This window comes from Rhodofomes roseus (genome assembly GCF_022264815.1).
Source record: "Rhodofomes roseus strain CIRM-BRFM 1785 chromosome Unknown C8Q71scaffold_20, whole genome shotgun sequence".
In the NCBI taxonomy this organism is placed as follows: domain Eukaryota; kingdom Fungi; phylum Basidiomycota; class Agaricomycetes; order Polyporales; family Fomitopsidaceae; genus Rhodofomes; species Rhodofomes roseus.
Window position 1 is genome coordinate 1 of NW_025952976.1, and position 13237 is coordinate 13237.

At 53.1% G+C, this 13237-nt stretch overlaps 5 protein-coding genes across 5 annotated transcripts; 3 read left to right on the forward strand and 2 right to left on the reverse strand.

Moving 5' to 3' along the window:
• Nucleotides 1–584: 584 nt before the first annotated feature.
• Nucleotides 585–2255, reverse strand: C8Q71DRAFT_775177 (uncharacterized protein). The gene is made up of 7 exons (XM_047924585.1): nt 1847–2255; nt 1551–1794; nt 1478–1495; nt 1190–1419; nt 1011–1136; nt 766–960; nt 585–710 (listed from the first exon to the last, which is right to left on the reverse strand). The coding sequence occupies exons 1-6, from the start codon at nt 2075–2077 to the stop codon at nt 775–777; spliced, it is 1035 nt and encodes a 344-aa protein (XP_047775595.1). The 5' UTR covers nt 2078–2255; the 3' UTR covers nt 585–710; nt 766–774.
• A 67-nt stretch (nt 2256–2322) lies between these two features.
• C8Q71DRAFT_775179 (uncharacterized protein) lies at nt 2323–3218 on the forward strand. Its single transcript, XM_047924586.1, has 4 exons — nt 2323–2461; nt 2509–2552; nt 2620–2748; nt 2805–3218. The coding sequence occupies exons 1-4, from the start codon at nt 2332–2334 to the stop codon at nt 3165–3167; spliced, it is 666 nt and encodes a 221-aa protein (XP_047775596.1). The 5' UTR covers nt 2323–2331; the 3' UTR covers nt 3168–3218.
• Nucleotides 3219–3932: 714 nt separating this feature from the next.
• C8Q71DRAFT_775183 (uncharacterized protein) lies at nt 3933–4915 on the forward strand. Its single transcript, XM_047924587.1, has 4 exons — nt 3933–4033; nt 4083–4126; nt 4188–4313; nt 4375–4915. Exons 1-4 carry the CDS (start codon nt 3967–3969, stop codon nt 4765–4767), a joined length of 630 nt encoding a protein of 209 aa, XP_047775597.1. The 5' UTR covers nt 3933–3966; the 3' UTR covers nt 4768–4915.
• Nucleotides 4916–9238: 4323 nt separating this feature from the next.
• On the forward strand, nt 9239–11163 carry C8Q71DRAFT_775187 (Adenylosuccinate synthetase). Its single transcript, XM_047924588.1, has 8 exons — nt 9239–9389; nt 9439–9621; nt 9674–9769; nt 9823–9928; nt 9985–10171; nt 10228–10506; nt 10561–10783; nt 10841–11163. The coding sequence occupies exons 1-8, from the start codon at nt 9383–9385 to the stop codon at nt 11050–11052; spliced, it is 1293 nt and encodes a 430-aa protein (XP_047775598.1). The 5' UTR covers nt 9239–9382; the 3' UTR covers nt 11053–11163.
• Nucleotides 11164–11259: 96 nt separating this feature from the next.
• C8Q71DRAFT_775189 (uncharacterized protein) lies at nt 11260–12291 on the reverse strand. The gene has a single exon (XM_047924589.1). The coding sequence runs from the start codon at nt 12144–12146 to the stop codon at nt 11463–11465; it is 684 nt and encodes a 227-aa protein (XP_047775599.1). The 5' UTR covers nt 12147–12291; the 3' UTR covers nt 11260–11462.
• Nucleotides 12292–13237: the final 946 nt, after the last annotated feature.

The window sequence follows — 13237 nt, forward strand, 5'->3', positions numbered from 1 at the left end:
GAGCGCATCAAGAACATCGTCCGTCTGAACAAGTCAGATCACACGTTCTGGTCAAAAGGTCATGTAGACGTACGAGGATATGTTGCATGACAATCTTCTTGAAAGCGTCCCAGTTGAACGGCCCATTATACAGCACGCGCAACGTGCGGTTCAACTGTAAGAGCACCGGTAATGTCCAGTCGTCCGTGGACGGCAGCCGGTCGGTGAACTGTAACATATCCCATCTACCGCTAAAACTGGGCCGACGCTTGACGGCCTCGCGATAGTACTTCCCCGTGTCTTCATAAGTCCATGGGCCAACCATGCTGGGCGGTGGGCGGCTCGTCCGACGTGGCAGATGTTGAGGTCGAGTGCAGGTACAAGGCCTGCGACGAGGAATGCGAGAGAGTGAGATCGAAGCGAGGCTGCGTAGGCGAGAAACGGTCAAGAGCGAGGTAGAATCTGACCGACGGGATGCTAGCCAGGTCAAGCGCGCACGCCACACCGGCCGTCCGAATTAGACGCTGAGCGCGTCGCACAGATGGCTGGCCACGTCATATGACCGTGTTCCGCGGGCCGTGTTCCGAAGCCACTGTGGGCGCACCTGGTACGGATGATGCGCACTCGAGACGTGGTAAACGTTGAGACCGGAGGTGTGGATGCACGCGTATGGCATCAGGCAGCGGCGCCGTGTCAATGTAATAGTCCGGGTATTTGCAAGAAACAGATTGCTAATTCCTCGCATTAAACGGAGTGCTACCACAATACTACAGTAGTGTCACGCACAAACGCCCTTCAAGACCGGGTATGCTTCACCTCCCTCTCCTCCTCAGACAACGTGTCTGCTGTGCGCTTCGCGCTGCCGGACGCGCCAGCAGACGACGACGGACCTGCACTGGAACCTTGAGAGACCGATGCCTTGGATAGCGCGCGGGGCGGGTTGAAGAAGGCTGGGTCCGCGCGTGGATCAACCAGCTCGGTCTATCTGTCCCGTGAGTCTGTTGTGCCAGAGATATCCTGTGCGCACGAACCTGATAGGCGCACTTGATCTTGCGCACACGGCACGACACGCACTTGGGTAATTCGGTATCGTTTGGAACACGGCATTCGAGGATGCAAGCCTTGACGCATTGTATGCACATGTATGGCCCGCGAATCTGGTCACCTAGCGCATCAACAGCAAATGCAGAGCACAACCCTGTAAACTCACCACCGTGTCGTTCTCAGCCGGAGGCAGGTTCTCTGGCCTCTTGTACGACCTGACCTTGATCCAGGCCTTCATCTGCAACGGCGCACCGCACCGCCACTCCTGGTTCAGGTATGCCTCCAACGCCTCCGCCGCCTCGCGTCGCTGTTCGTCCGTGACATCTTGCATCCTCAACTTGTACTGCATCACCCCAGGGACATCCTCCGCCTCGCGATACTGCACAGGTGTGTCCGCTGTACATGCGCGCCAATCGTCATACTCACACAACCGACCAAAGAGGAACAAACGCACCATACAGACGGTCATTGGCTGACCAGCGGGACACAGTGAGCGCACGCACACACGAACACGGTGATGCACTCACCGATCCACATATCCAGCAGAGCGTTGGCCGCCTGCTCCATGTCGACGTCGGTCGACGTGTCCGACTTGAAGTTCAGCGGCTCGCAGTGGCGCCATTTCATGAAGTAGCGGCGCATGCTCAAGCCCGGCGGCCACGCTCCCTCCTCCGGCGGGTCCCAGCAGGCCCAGTCCAGGACGAGCCGCACAAGGTGAGGCAGCGCGACGTCTTTCGATAGATTCTTGAGCGAGTTCAAGAGGTCGTCCGTCTGACGCACGTTTGACTCAGATCATCCGAGACACTGTGAGCATGCGACGCACCATGATGTACTTCATCAACAGGACCTCCGTCGTCTCCCAGTCAAAAGGCCCATTGTACACACCACGCAGGTTGCGGTTGAACTGCTCAAGCAGCTCAGCCGTCCACTCGTGCGTGGGCGGCACCTGGTCCGTGAACTCTAAATGTTTGCGCGTGCCGATGAAATCCACGTGTTTCTTCACCGCGGCCCGAAAGTACTTCTGCGTATGCTTCTCCGTCCATGTGCCGACCATGGTAGGTGTTGCGTGTAGAGATGTGATGGGCCCGCGGGCGTGGACAAGCGCGTGACGCGGCGTTGTCAAGATTGATGAACGCGGCGAGAGCAGGCAAAGATGCCGAAAGAAGCGACAACGGAACAATGAAGCGCGAAGTGGACCAACAAGCACCTACCGCTGTACGCGTCAACAGATCATATGATCGCGTCCCCAGGGGCCGCCCAAGTGTCGCGCTCGCGTGCATGTCTCACATGACCGTGTGTGGGCTACGCATGTTTGCCTTGCGCTCCAAGATGATACCGGGCGTCATCGTCGGTTTCAACTGTACCAACTTCACCATGTATGCATCACCATTCATATATGGGTGGGCCAGTGCCGAATCAGGACTGCAACGCAACCGAGGTAAGACATTCCCCAAACGTCCGCGCCTCGCACTCATCCAAGCTCAGAAGGAGATACAAAACAGGCACCGGAACCGGTGTCGATTTCCAGCGTGCGAACTCGTCCTCTCTACATAACTGTTTCCGCCGCTGTGCCTACTGACATATGTTTGGTGGCAGTACATTACGGCTCACGAGAAATGCTCAGTTTGCGCATGTCTTCAGCATGCTCGCTGTGATGTGCTTCCGGGCTCTATGAGCTGCTCCCAATGCGTTGACTTGGGTGTCCAGATACTGTGTACCGTGACCGTGGTGAGCATCGCATTTCTCAATGAACATAGCACCGACCAGGTGCGCTTGGGCAGCAACCATCGAGGGCACGCATGTGGCAGCGCGTCAAGAGTGAACCAGCCTACTACCTCAGCCACCACTTCATGGCCAATCTGCAATTGGTTTTACACGCATGGGAAGCCCAGCGCGCGCGCCATGCGCACGCTTATGAACACTTTCACCACACAGTATACCCGTGTCTTTCCAATCCGCTCTCGCCGCTCTACGAGAGCGATAAGACGGAGTATCTTGAGATTTACTATAGTTGGAGAGCGGTCAAAACAATGACGCTCATGCTATACGCATACGATGGAAGTTACAGGCGCTTGTTGCAATGGCTCAGAGAGCAGCGCGCACGTCAGGAGGCATGTTCGAGACTTCACGTATGGTCTTACTAGTATAGTACATACTGCTTCTTGTGGAATCCAAATCAAGATCATGTGCGTCTATGTATGGATATGCGTGGCACCCCACGCACGTTCCCGCATCTGATCTATCAGATATGCTGCAGTGGCCGGCGGCACTTGTACTCATTGTTCGACTCCGATGACCATGATAAACCTGCCGCAACACACCGGTAACTTGATGTCAGCTATGCTATTGACCGGTTGCATTGACACGCCACATGCGCAGCAGAGAGTCGCATGCGACGGGAAGTGACGGTCGTGGTGCGTGGTGATGTCCCATGACAGACGCGTCCAAACTCACGGTTAGCATAGCGTCGTGCGAGCGAACGATGTATACAATGTCAGGCGTCAAACACAACCTACTGCGCGGTGCGCGCACATGAGGTGATCTGCGCACGTTGCACTGATCATGCCGGTGATGATCCCTGCTCGTTCATGGTGAGCTTGCGCGTCCATGCATTCATGGATCTGCCATCTCAATCAATGTTCCTCAGGCTCGGAACAACAATCCAAGGATGCGCACCGCATAGTACATACTACTGCGCATATGGCCACTTGTATAAATAGGCGCATTGGCGCAGGACTCTGCGCATGCGCAATACAACATCGCGACATCAATGCGGATACCGGGGTGCAACCACTGAGATTACCGTGTGAATGCAATACTACTGCTCACCATGGCCGAACGGAGGTTTGTACCGCAGGAAGCGCCCGCCGCCACACAACTCACATGACGCAAAACATAGCACTCGGTATGTCAGGTGCCGTCTTCTCTTCTCAAGTCGCTGCCATGTCCAGCTCCAACACTCCCCAAAGTGTGTCTGCCGGTGGTAGTGGAACGACGTGCGAAGCCAGCGGTGAGTACCGAGCATTTATATTCCAAGTAGCGGACTGACCATTCTCAAGCCGGTGAATACTTAGCGTGCCCGCGCCGCGAACAGCCAAAATCAGTACGGACCCCTGCTAGTTGTAGGTACTCAGTGGCGTCCAGGGCTGACTCGCTACCTACAGATGCATGGCGCCGACCGGTGTGCAATGTGCATCTTCCACCGCAGTGCCAATTGCGACGTACGTCCAAACTTGGAGACATGCGAGCAGTGCTTGACGCGCGGATTGGGAATAATGTGCACGGTAGCGGTGAGTGTCCATCATGTCGGTATCTGGGTAACCTTCAGACTAACTGTGCCTGCACCGGCAGTCATCGTGGCCGCACAGGATGAGTGCCGCGTTTGACAATAACCCGCACGAGTACATGTCGGCCGAGTTCATGGCCAAATTCATCAAATTCGCGGCTCCGTACGCGGGTAGGGTACTAGAGCTCATGGGCAAGCGCATGGCGTATACCTATGAGGCTGACACTCAACTCGTGATACACGTGGATCAAGTTTGGGACCCTAAGGCTCTGGAGCGTTACTTGGATGAGCGGCGCGCCCGCTTCGACGCGATCGTATGTGAGCAGAACCTCATGGATATGTTATGGCCAGTGATGGACCAGTACATGGGCTTGTACAAAAGGGAGGCAGAAGCGATCGCCCTTGTGGACATGTTAGAGATTGAATTGAACGCGGACTGGAATCGTTTCATGTCCTAGGCATCTTAGTATCTGTATCTCTGTCTATTTTTGAGCGGATCTGTCGTTTGTACATGGGACATCGGGGTGTGATCGGCAATTCCCAGATTAGCAATAGCCTTGTGTGTGTCTATGTACGGACATCTGTAGCGCTCAGAACCGATCACTTCGTCACACACAATCAATCAGATTGATCTGACAGCTTGTTATCGTGTCTCAGATGCTGCGGCTGCAATGTGCATGCACACTGAGACCATGTGCGTGCATTATGTTCTCGAGCATTGGGAAGTGAGGTGTTGCTGCGCACTCGCGTGAATCCCAATAATGTATGTGCGCATACTACAAAACGCAGTACTCCTCCAAGGGGATCTTGCGCGGGAGGGTGGGATCCCCTGTTACATGGTGCGCGCAGTACCGGAGACAATAGGTTACTTTGAGGAACCTAAGCCATGGTTCGCGATGCTGACATGTGCTTGAGGGGATCTCGCGCGCGTGCGCGAGATCCCCTGGGAGACTGTGTGTACTATGTTTGAGTACACGGACGCGTCGTGCGCGCGTACCCTTTCTAGGGGATCTCGCGCGGGTGCGCAGGATCCCCTGGGAGACTGTGTGTGTACAATGTTTGAGTACATGGATGTGTCGTGCGTGCGTACCCTTTCCAGGGGATCTCGCGCGGGTGCGCAGGATCCCCTAACACATGGTGCGTGGTGCGTGCATGACACATGGTACTGGCATATGTCCCAGGGGATGTCGCGCCAGTGCACAGACCCCTGACATTCAGTACTGGATGTTGGGCTTGACGCGGTCCGCATAACCGGTGTTGAGAGGTGCGCGGGGGATCTCGCGCGGGCGTGCGAGATCCCCTGAGACATGTAGGTGCGGCCCGAAGTCAGCACTTGCCTTATATGGTAATGGCCCAAAAAGGAATTACCATATAAGGCAAGCTGAGGGCACGCTGACCCCCCCTGGACTTAGGTGAAGGGGGTATAATACTCGGAGGGTAGGATCCCAGAGGAGAGTGCCTTTTAGCGCAGGCAGCATCAGGAAAAACACTTCTAACTTCAGCAGTCTTGAATGAAGAACACCTGATCTTATTCAATCTTTCACAACTTGTGTTCCTCAATTAAGTGCACCATGTGCATGAAGACTGCTGAAGTTAATTATAGTACCTTTGAGAAATTTGTCTTGTGCCCAAGTTGGAAGATATGCAACTTTAGTTCTGCAGATTAAGACACATAAGTACACATTAGTTGGAAAATGACCTCTTAACTAGAAAATATGCATGATGAGATGTCAGATTGCTCAATATGAAGACTTCACCAAGATTTCACCTGACAAGTTAACACATACTATATCTGGCAACAGTAATGGGGTACAAATAAAGATTATTTGTTTTTCCCTGTGATTATGAGTATATTACCCTATTTACAACAGATGCTGTGGTCAAAGTCATATTGTCAGGGATTTGGACATATTTGACCTGTTAAGGTTGAGAGACAGCAAAAGAACACTTAAGCATGCAAAGTGAGACAAGAAGCCTGCCCTTGAGCAAATTATGAGTCTACACAAGGTCTGCAAGGCAACAGATAGTGCCAAGAAGAAATGAGGCCAGTCTGAGAGCCCAGGGATGCACAGGGGCTGGGCTAACAGGGGGCAGCGATTGCAGATTTCTCTAAGTCCAGAAAGATAGTCAATATAGGTTATTGTAGAAGGGAACAAGCACAGGGACCTATGGTGTAGTGGTCACAAGTTTGTGCTGAGAGTGTGGGAAATTAGTTTAGCAGGTCAGGGGTTCAATTCTGGGAAATGGCAGATTATTTTGGGCGACATTTTTGCATCTGGGATGCCTGTTATGACAGCATATGCACAAACACAGCAGAATCATGAGAGAAGTCACCCCAGTAATGATGAAAAAACATCATTCTTGCTTGGAATGAGTGTTTACTTTGGTTACTTAATGGAACTTAAGTAAGACAATTTAAGAAATCGACTTACCTTAAGGCTCTTGTGGCACATAGTGACACATAATGTCACTTTTGGCTCTCCACAAGACCACTTAAGACACGAACGTTTTTCCTGATGAGTCCGTAGATACTGGGTTCAATTTGGCGAAGGTCCGAGGTATCCACCTTGGCGAAACTATCGACCTATCGTCGAGTGGCGTTGTTCACCCTAAGCAATTGGATAGCGGAATGACGCTCGAGGTCTTGAGATGGGATAGCTACACCAGAAGAATGGTGGCAGAGGGTACGTTCGACCTAATGTTACGCGACGGGTAGGAGCGGAACAATGATGAAGGCGATAGCCAATTCAAGAACAAACTTCTACTGAAGACGCTGCCTTTAACAAGGACTTACTCTCGTCTAGAGTCTGGATCCGTCGGGGCGTTCGAGAGGACTAGCCGTGCTGGCTTCCTCAAAGGCTCCTGGTCGGTCGGGCCTATCCGAGCTTGATCGTCACCTGCCGCTAGGGCGTAGGGGAAGTGGACAAGCGAAGGAGATAGGATTCAGGAGTTAACCAGGTCGAACGTGAAGTTCGACCACTACTGTACAACGAGTTTACAAGAGATAGTGCGATCAGCGCGGAGAGATACGTAAGCAAATCACTGGGGCAGTGTCCGGTAGCGTATGGTACAGATGGCGGCCCACGGCTACAAGTGGCCGCCCGAGATAGATAATCACTGCATGGGGTGATGAGGATGGTACGAATGATGCAGATCATACTGATGAGATGCGAAAGGTGTTGAACTTCAACTGTTTTAGGTGTTATCACACGGGATAGGACTTATCCTTACCCGTTATGGACTTATGTTCTACTATGCTACATATTACGTACATTCTTTTTGGATTTGATCCAGACCTGTAGCACATGATTAGATCTAGACCCTGATGGAACATTCCACCGCTTTCCATCATGTTCCAGCACATTCCTTGATTGCATCGTATTGCATCATTGAGCACATCGCTGTTCCAGTCCTTTCCATGACATTCCATTCATGGTGCAATATCACCTCATCCTTGTGTATTCGCTCATCCTTGTGTATTCGCTCATTGCACCATATCGCTCCGTTATGACTCTACGCTGTTACGCTTACTGTACAATCATGTGATGGCTCTCTCATGTGTATATATACTGGGCTGGATACGCCCTAGAATGTAACGGTCTCTCCTCTCGTCTTAACGCCTCTGAGTCTTCCCTCTCAGCTCTTAAGAGATCTGTTGTAAGTCCTCCTTTACTACAGTGCTCTTTGTGCTTCTGTAGTATTCTTTTGTAGCCTTGCCTCAGGCTAGCCACAACACTCCTTGTTTCATCAAAAGGACTAACTGTTCCGTAACATCGGGCAACAGATGCTAATAAGGTCGATCATGTGGGAGATCGAGGTGTGAAGGATTGGAGGAACATCTTAGCATGGCTGGATTTGGTAATTGAACAACCTACAGTATTTTGTTACTGAGGTAAGATTATTGCATTGCTCCCTGAACTAACTTATCATCACAGGATTTCTACAAGGCTAGGAGAGATCCTCTGGCCTTGGCCATGTAAAGGACATCTGCATATACATATGCATCTGGGATTGAGGGAGTCAAATGAGTAACACTGATTTGGATAGAACATGCGTGCATTGACAATGTCACTTGATGTGCAACTGATGTGCAACTGAACATATTCGAAAATATGCTAATATTGGGTCTTTTCCATTGTATGGAGGCTTGTGCTTTTTCATCACTATTTTAGGAAGGAGTTTCAAGACAATTGCCAATTGTGCAGAATGTGACCACCATCATATGGACACTCATGCTTAGTCATTAGCATCTCTGAAAGGGTTTTCCAAGGTTTTCCAGCCAGAAATGCTGATTTGCCTCACAACTCTTGCTAGGTGGTTGTGGGCTTCAGACTCATGGCATTCCAACACAGACATCAAAGATATGAGGCTTGAACTCTGCAAGTTCTTAGACACAACTCCAAATTGCCCAGGTGGTGAAGCCACTGCGGGCATGAGGAGCTGTGCTCACAGATTACTTATAAAACTTAGTGATGTCAATAAGTCTATATAAGACAAAATGATAATGTGCATATTGGACCCTGCCGGGCGTGGCAGCGGCGAATCAGACAAGTCTGTTGAAAAGGTGCAGCGAAGCACAGCGGACAAGTCGGCTTTCAACAAATTGGAACATTGGTCTTACATAGCAAGGGTCAGTAGTTTTCTAAGCGGCCATGTACAGTTACGTAACATGGCACTCAAATACGAAATTTCTTACATGTGGTGAACATTTCGTATTTAAGTGCCATGTTACGTAACCGTACATGGCCGCTTAGAAAACTACTGACCCTTGCTATGTAGGTCCAATGTTCCAATTTGTTAAAAGCCGACTTGTCCGCTGTGAAGGTTGCCGGGGTTGCCATACTTACCAAAACGGGAAGGTCATGTTCGGCCGAGCCGCCCGCCAGTGTGCCTGACTCGAGCGCGGTGAGACTGGCGCTACGCGCGCCAGAGCGATCCTCAGCCATAATTTATTCCATCGTCTGTGCGGTCTGTACGTTACTACGTTGTTACCATCCGCCGCTATCTATCACACCTTCACTCCGTTCGTCACGCCTGTGCTAACGTGTGCCTCGCCAAGGCTGAGTTGCCACGATGAGCGGTTAGTGACAAGCTCGTTCCTGGTCATTTCGCCACTAATACTCGTCCAGTGAGTGTCGTACTCGGAACGCAATGGGGCGATGAAGGGAAGGGGAAACTCGTCGACATTCTGGCCGCCGATGCCGATATCTGTGCGCGCTGTGCGGGCGGGAACAATGCTGGCCATACGATCGTCGCACCAATCGGTGTAGAGAAGGTCCCTACCCACTTCGCCTTTCACTTGCTGCCCAGCGGTGCGTACCATACCTCCCGCAGTGCAAAAGTATGAAAACGAACCGCTTGAAGGCCTCGTCAATCCAACATGCACTGGCTTAATCGGCAACGGGGTGGTCGTACATCTACCGTCGTTCTTCGAGGAGCTCGATGCACTACAGGCTCAGGGTACGTCGCCCTTCTTATCGCGCCCATGAGCTGTACATAGCGCTACTTCACAGGACTCGACTGCACTGGGCGGTTGTTCGTCTCGGATCGTGCACATCTAGTGTTCGATTTTCATCAGATCGTCGATGGGCTGAAGGAAGTCGAGTTGGGGGGCAAGAGGTGAGCATCTGTCTGACGATCTAGTGCTTCCAGTCATGTTACTTCATGCTTGCTAGCATCGGTACTACAAAGAGGGGCATTGGTCCGGCCTACTCTGGAAAAGCGTCGCGCTCCGGACTCCGTGTGCACCACTTGTTTGACCACGAGACTTTCGCCGTGAAATTCCGCAAAATCGTCGAGGGCCGATTCAAACGGTATGGCCACTTTGAATATGATACCGAGGGAGAGATCGTTCGTTATAGGGTACGTGACCCACCAATCTCGCTATTCGCCCATACTTACTCGTTCTTCCACCGAAGGCACTCGCGGAGCGGTTACGGCCGTACGTTATCGACAGTGTGACCTTTGTCCACAGCGCACTGGCGCAGGGCAAACGGATCCTCGTAGAAGGGGCCAATGCCCTTATGCTCGATCTCGACTTCGGCACATATCCGTATGTAACATCGTCTGCGACTACTGTCGGCGGAGTGTGCACCGGCCTCGGTATCCCGCCGAAGAAGATAGGGAAAATCATCGGCGTCATGAAGGCATACACCACTCGTGTTGGCGGAGGGCCATTCCCTACTGAGCAGCTGAACGTGCGTCTCATGCACACCGGGCGACATGGCGTCGAGCTCACACATCGTATACAGGACATAGGCGTGCACCTGCAGGAAGTCGGTCGCGAGTTCGGCGTGACTACAGGGCGAAGGCGGCGCTGTGGATGGCTAGACCTAATCGTTATGAAGCATTCGTGTCTCATCAACGGGTACGACAGCTTGAACCTCACAAAGCTCGATGTCCTGGACGACCTCGAGGAGATCAAGGTTGCCGTGAAGTACATCGTCGACGGAAAGGAACTAGACGGGTTCCCAGGTACGCTCCCTTATTCGCGGCTATTGCTGCTTATGCCTTGGCTTACTGCGAACCCAGCGGATCTCGAGCTCCTCGCGAAGGTCGAAGTCGTCTACGTGGTGCTGCCTGGCTGGAAGACATCGATCGCTTCGATACCGTCGTACGACGCTCTTCCCGACAACTGCAAGAAGTACGTGGTCTTTATAGAGCAGTTCCTTGGGGTGCCAGTAGAGTGGATCGGCGTGGGTCCTGGGCGGGAAAGTATGGTCAAGAAAGAACTCGAGATGTAGTGTAAAGTACAAACTAATGTACGAAAGGCATCGCACCGCCTCTTGCGGCGCATCGAAATCAGTCATACAGCTGCCCTGCGCAAAAGGACGTTGGTATGAATGTTTCCGTCCGCGATGTTACGGTCTACCGCACACTGCCGCGCCAGTGTTGCTAAGATAGCTCCGCATTGACAAGACACAGCGCAGGCCAATCGATTATACGCATTGACTATTCGTAACATCGCAACCGGACGTACTGCCAGGAACAGTCCGGCTCATAACAGGCCAATTAAGTGAGATGAACACGTCTATGGGTACACAGGCTAATACAGGTATCTGACGCAGACGATGACAGGTAGAATAGTCCAGAAGATGGAGACGATGCGAAGATAGCCCAGGGCCTGATCGCCCTATAATCCACAGTACTGCTACTACTCCTCCTCCTCCTCCTCCTTCGGTATGCCGAGTAAATGTAACAGGCCACCCTCACCCACGCACTGGTTGTTCTTGTTCTTCACGTGCCTGAGCAACGCGTCACGCCTGCTGAAGCCCTTGAAGCATCCGCCCACCATCGTGCTGCTCTTGAACGTTGTCCTCGGCGCCGTGTCCAGATTCTTGATTTTGTACTTCCATACATCCTCTTCTGGGACACCGCAGCAGACCCACTTCTCGTGGCTAACGTTGTACCGGTGGGACTCCATATGTCGTCGCATGTCTGGCACCCGTCGCTTCCTCTGCACGTACGAGCAGCCAACCGGGCATTCCCTCGACGTGCTGCTCAGGAATCGCTGCTCCGCGAGGCGGAACTCTTCGTCGCTGATCCTAATCTGCCGGTTTCGAGCGCGGGGCGCTCCGCCACGGCGCTGCGGACCAGAGGACGGGACCGACGACAAGCTGGACTCCGAGAAGTCTGAGGGCGCAGGAGAGTGGCGCGCTTGCTGAGGCAAGCGTGCGACGGGGGCAACAGACGCGGGCGAACGAGGGTAAGGCTGATACCGCGACCTACGAGTGGTCTGAATGGGTGACGGCACGAATTCGTCATCCGTTGCATTGCCCTCGCTCTCGACCGAGGACTCGTGCTCGAGGTATGTTTGTAGCGTCTTTGCGGCGCGCATGCGGCTTGCGCGAGGAAGAATGGGCTCTTCTGGCACGAGTTCGACGGGCGGTGGACGACGAGGAGCTGAAGGGCGACGACCAGATGTGCGTCTCTGGCGGGGCAAGCGAGCGGAGCGTAGAGGGGCAGATTCGGACGACGACCGAGAATCATGGCGCGAGGAGCGAAGCGCCGCCGGAGATGGGGGCTTCTCGTATGGGGAATAACGGCGCTTTGGAGTTATTTTGCGACTTGAGGAGCCCACAGGGCGACTGTACGCGTTAGGGGAGGGAGGGATGTATGGTGAGTCGACAACAGGCGAAGCTTGACTGGTGAGAAATGTAAGTTGAATGCTGTATGATAATTATGTCAATACGCACCGCCTGCCAGCAGGTTTCAACCACGCCTGTTCGCCATTTGTATCCCATTGGTCCTGCTCAGCAGGGTCGACTTCAGAGCTCGAGCTTGAGCCCGAGCGCGATCCAGAGCCAGATGATGCGTCCGCGTCCACGCCTGCGTCAGAGACTCCTCTCGATGTTGATCTTGACGGTGTCCTCGAACTCGTTCCCGACGCCCTACGAGCATGGCGGGTCGAGACCGAACTTGTGCTGGACTTGGACTGCGATTGCGGTGCACCTGAACGAGAACGCGAACGCGGGCGAGAGCCCAAGGAAATGCTCGCGTTTACGGCGACTGGTCCTGTAGGCTGCACGTTCACCTCTCCTCCATCAGATCCGTTGGTTGTGGAAGTCCAGCTGTCGGTCTCTTTGTTGCTACGGACTTCGTTGACCTCTTCGTCGTTGGTATTGTCGATCGTATCGTTGGTTATATCGATCACGTCGTTGGCGTTGTTGACGACGTCGTCGTCCGAATCGCTGGCATCGTCGCTGGCATGATGGTCCGAGCCGCTACAAGAGCGTTCATCAGAAGGGTAGTCGTTGGAAGGGTGTGTGTGCGAGGCGTATGCGCCGACGAGATGGGAAAGACCCTTCCGGGGGCTGAATATGGCCATGCTGAAGGCGATGTTGTCTTAGTGTGCGCGAACACAAGTGGGTGCTGAGCGCAGGGAAACCCTCGAAGACCGGTTGGCGGGACGAGGAGTGGAGGACAGCG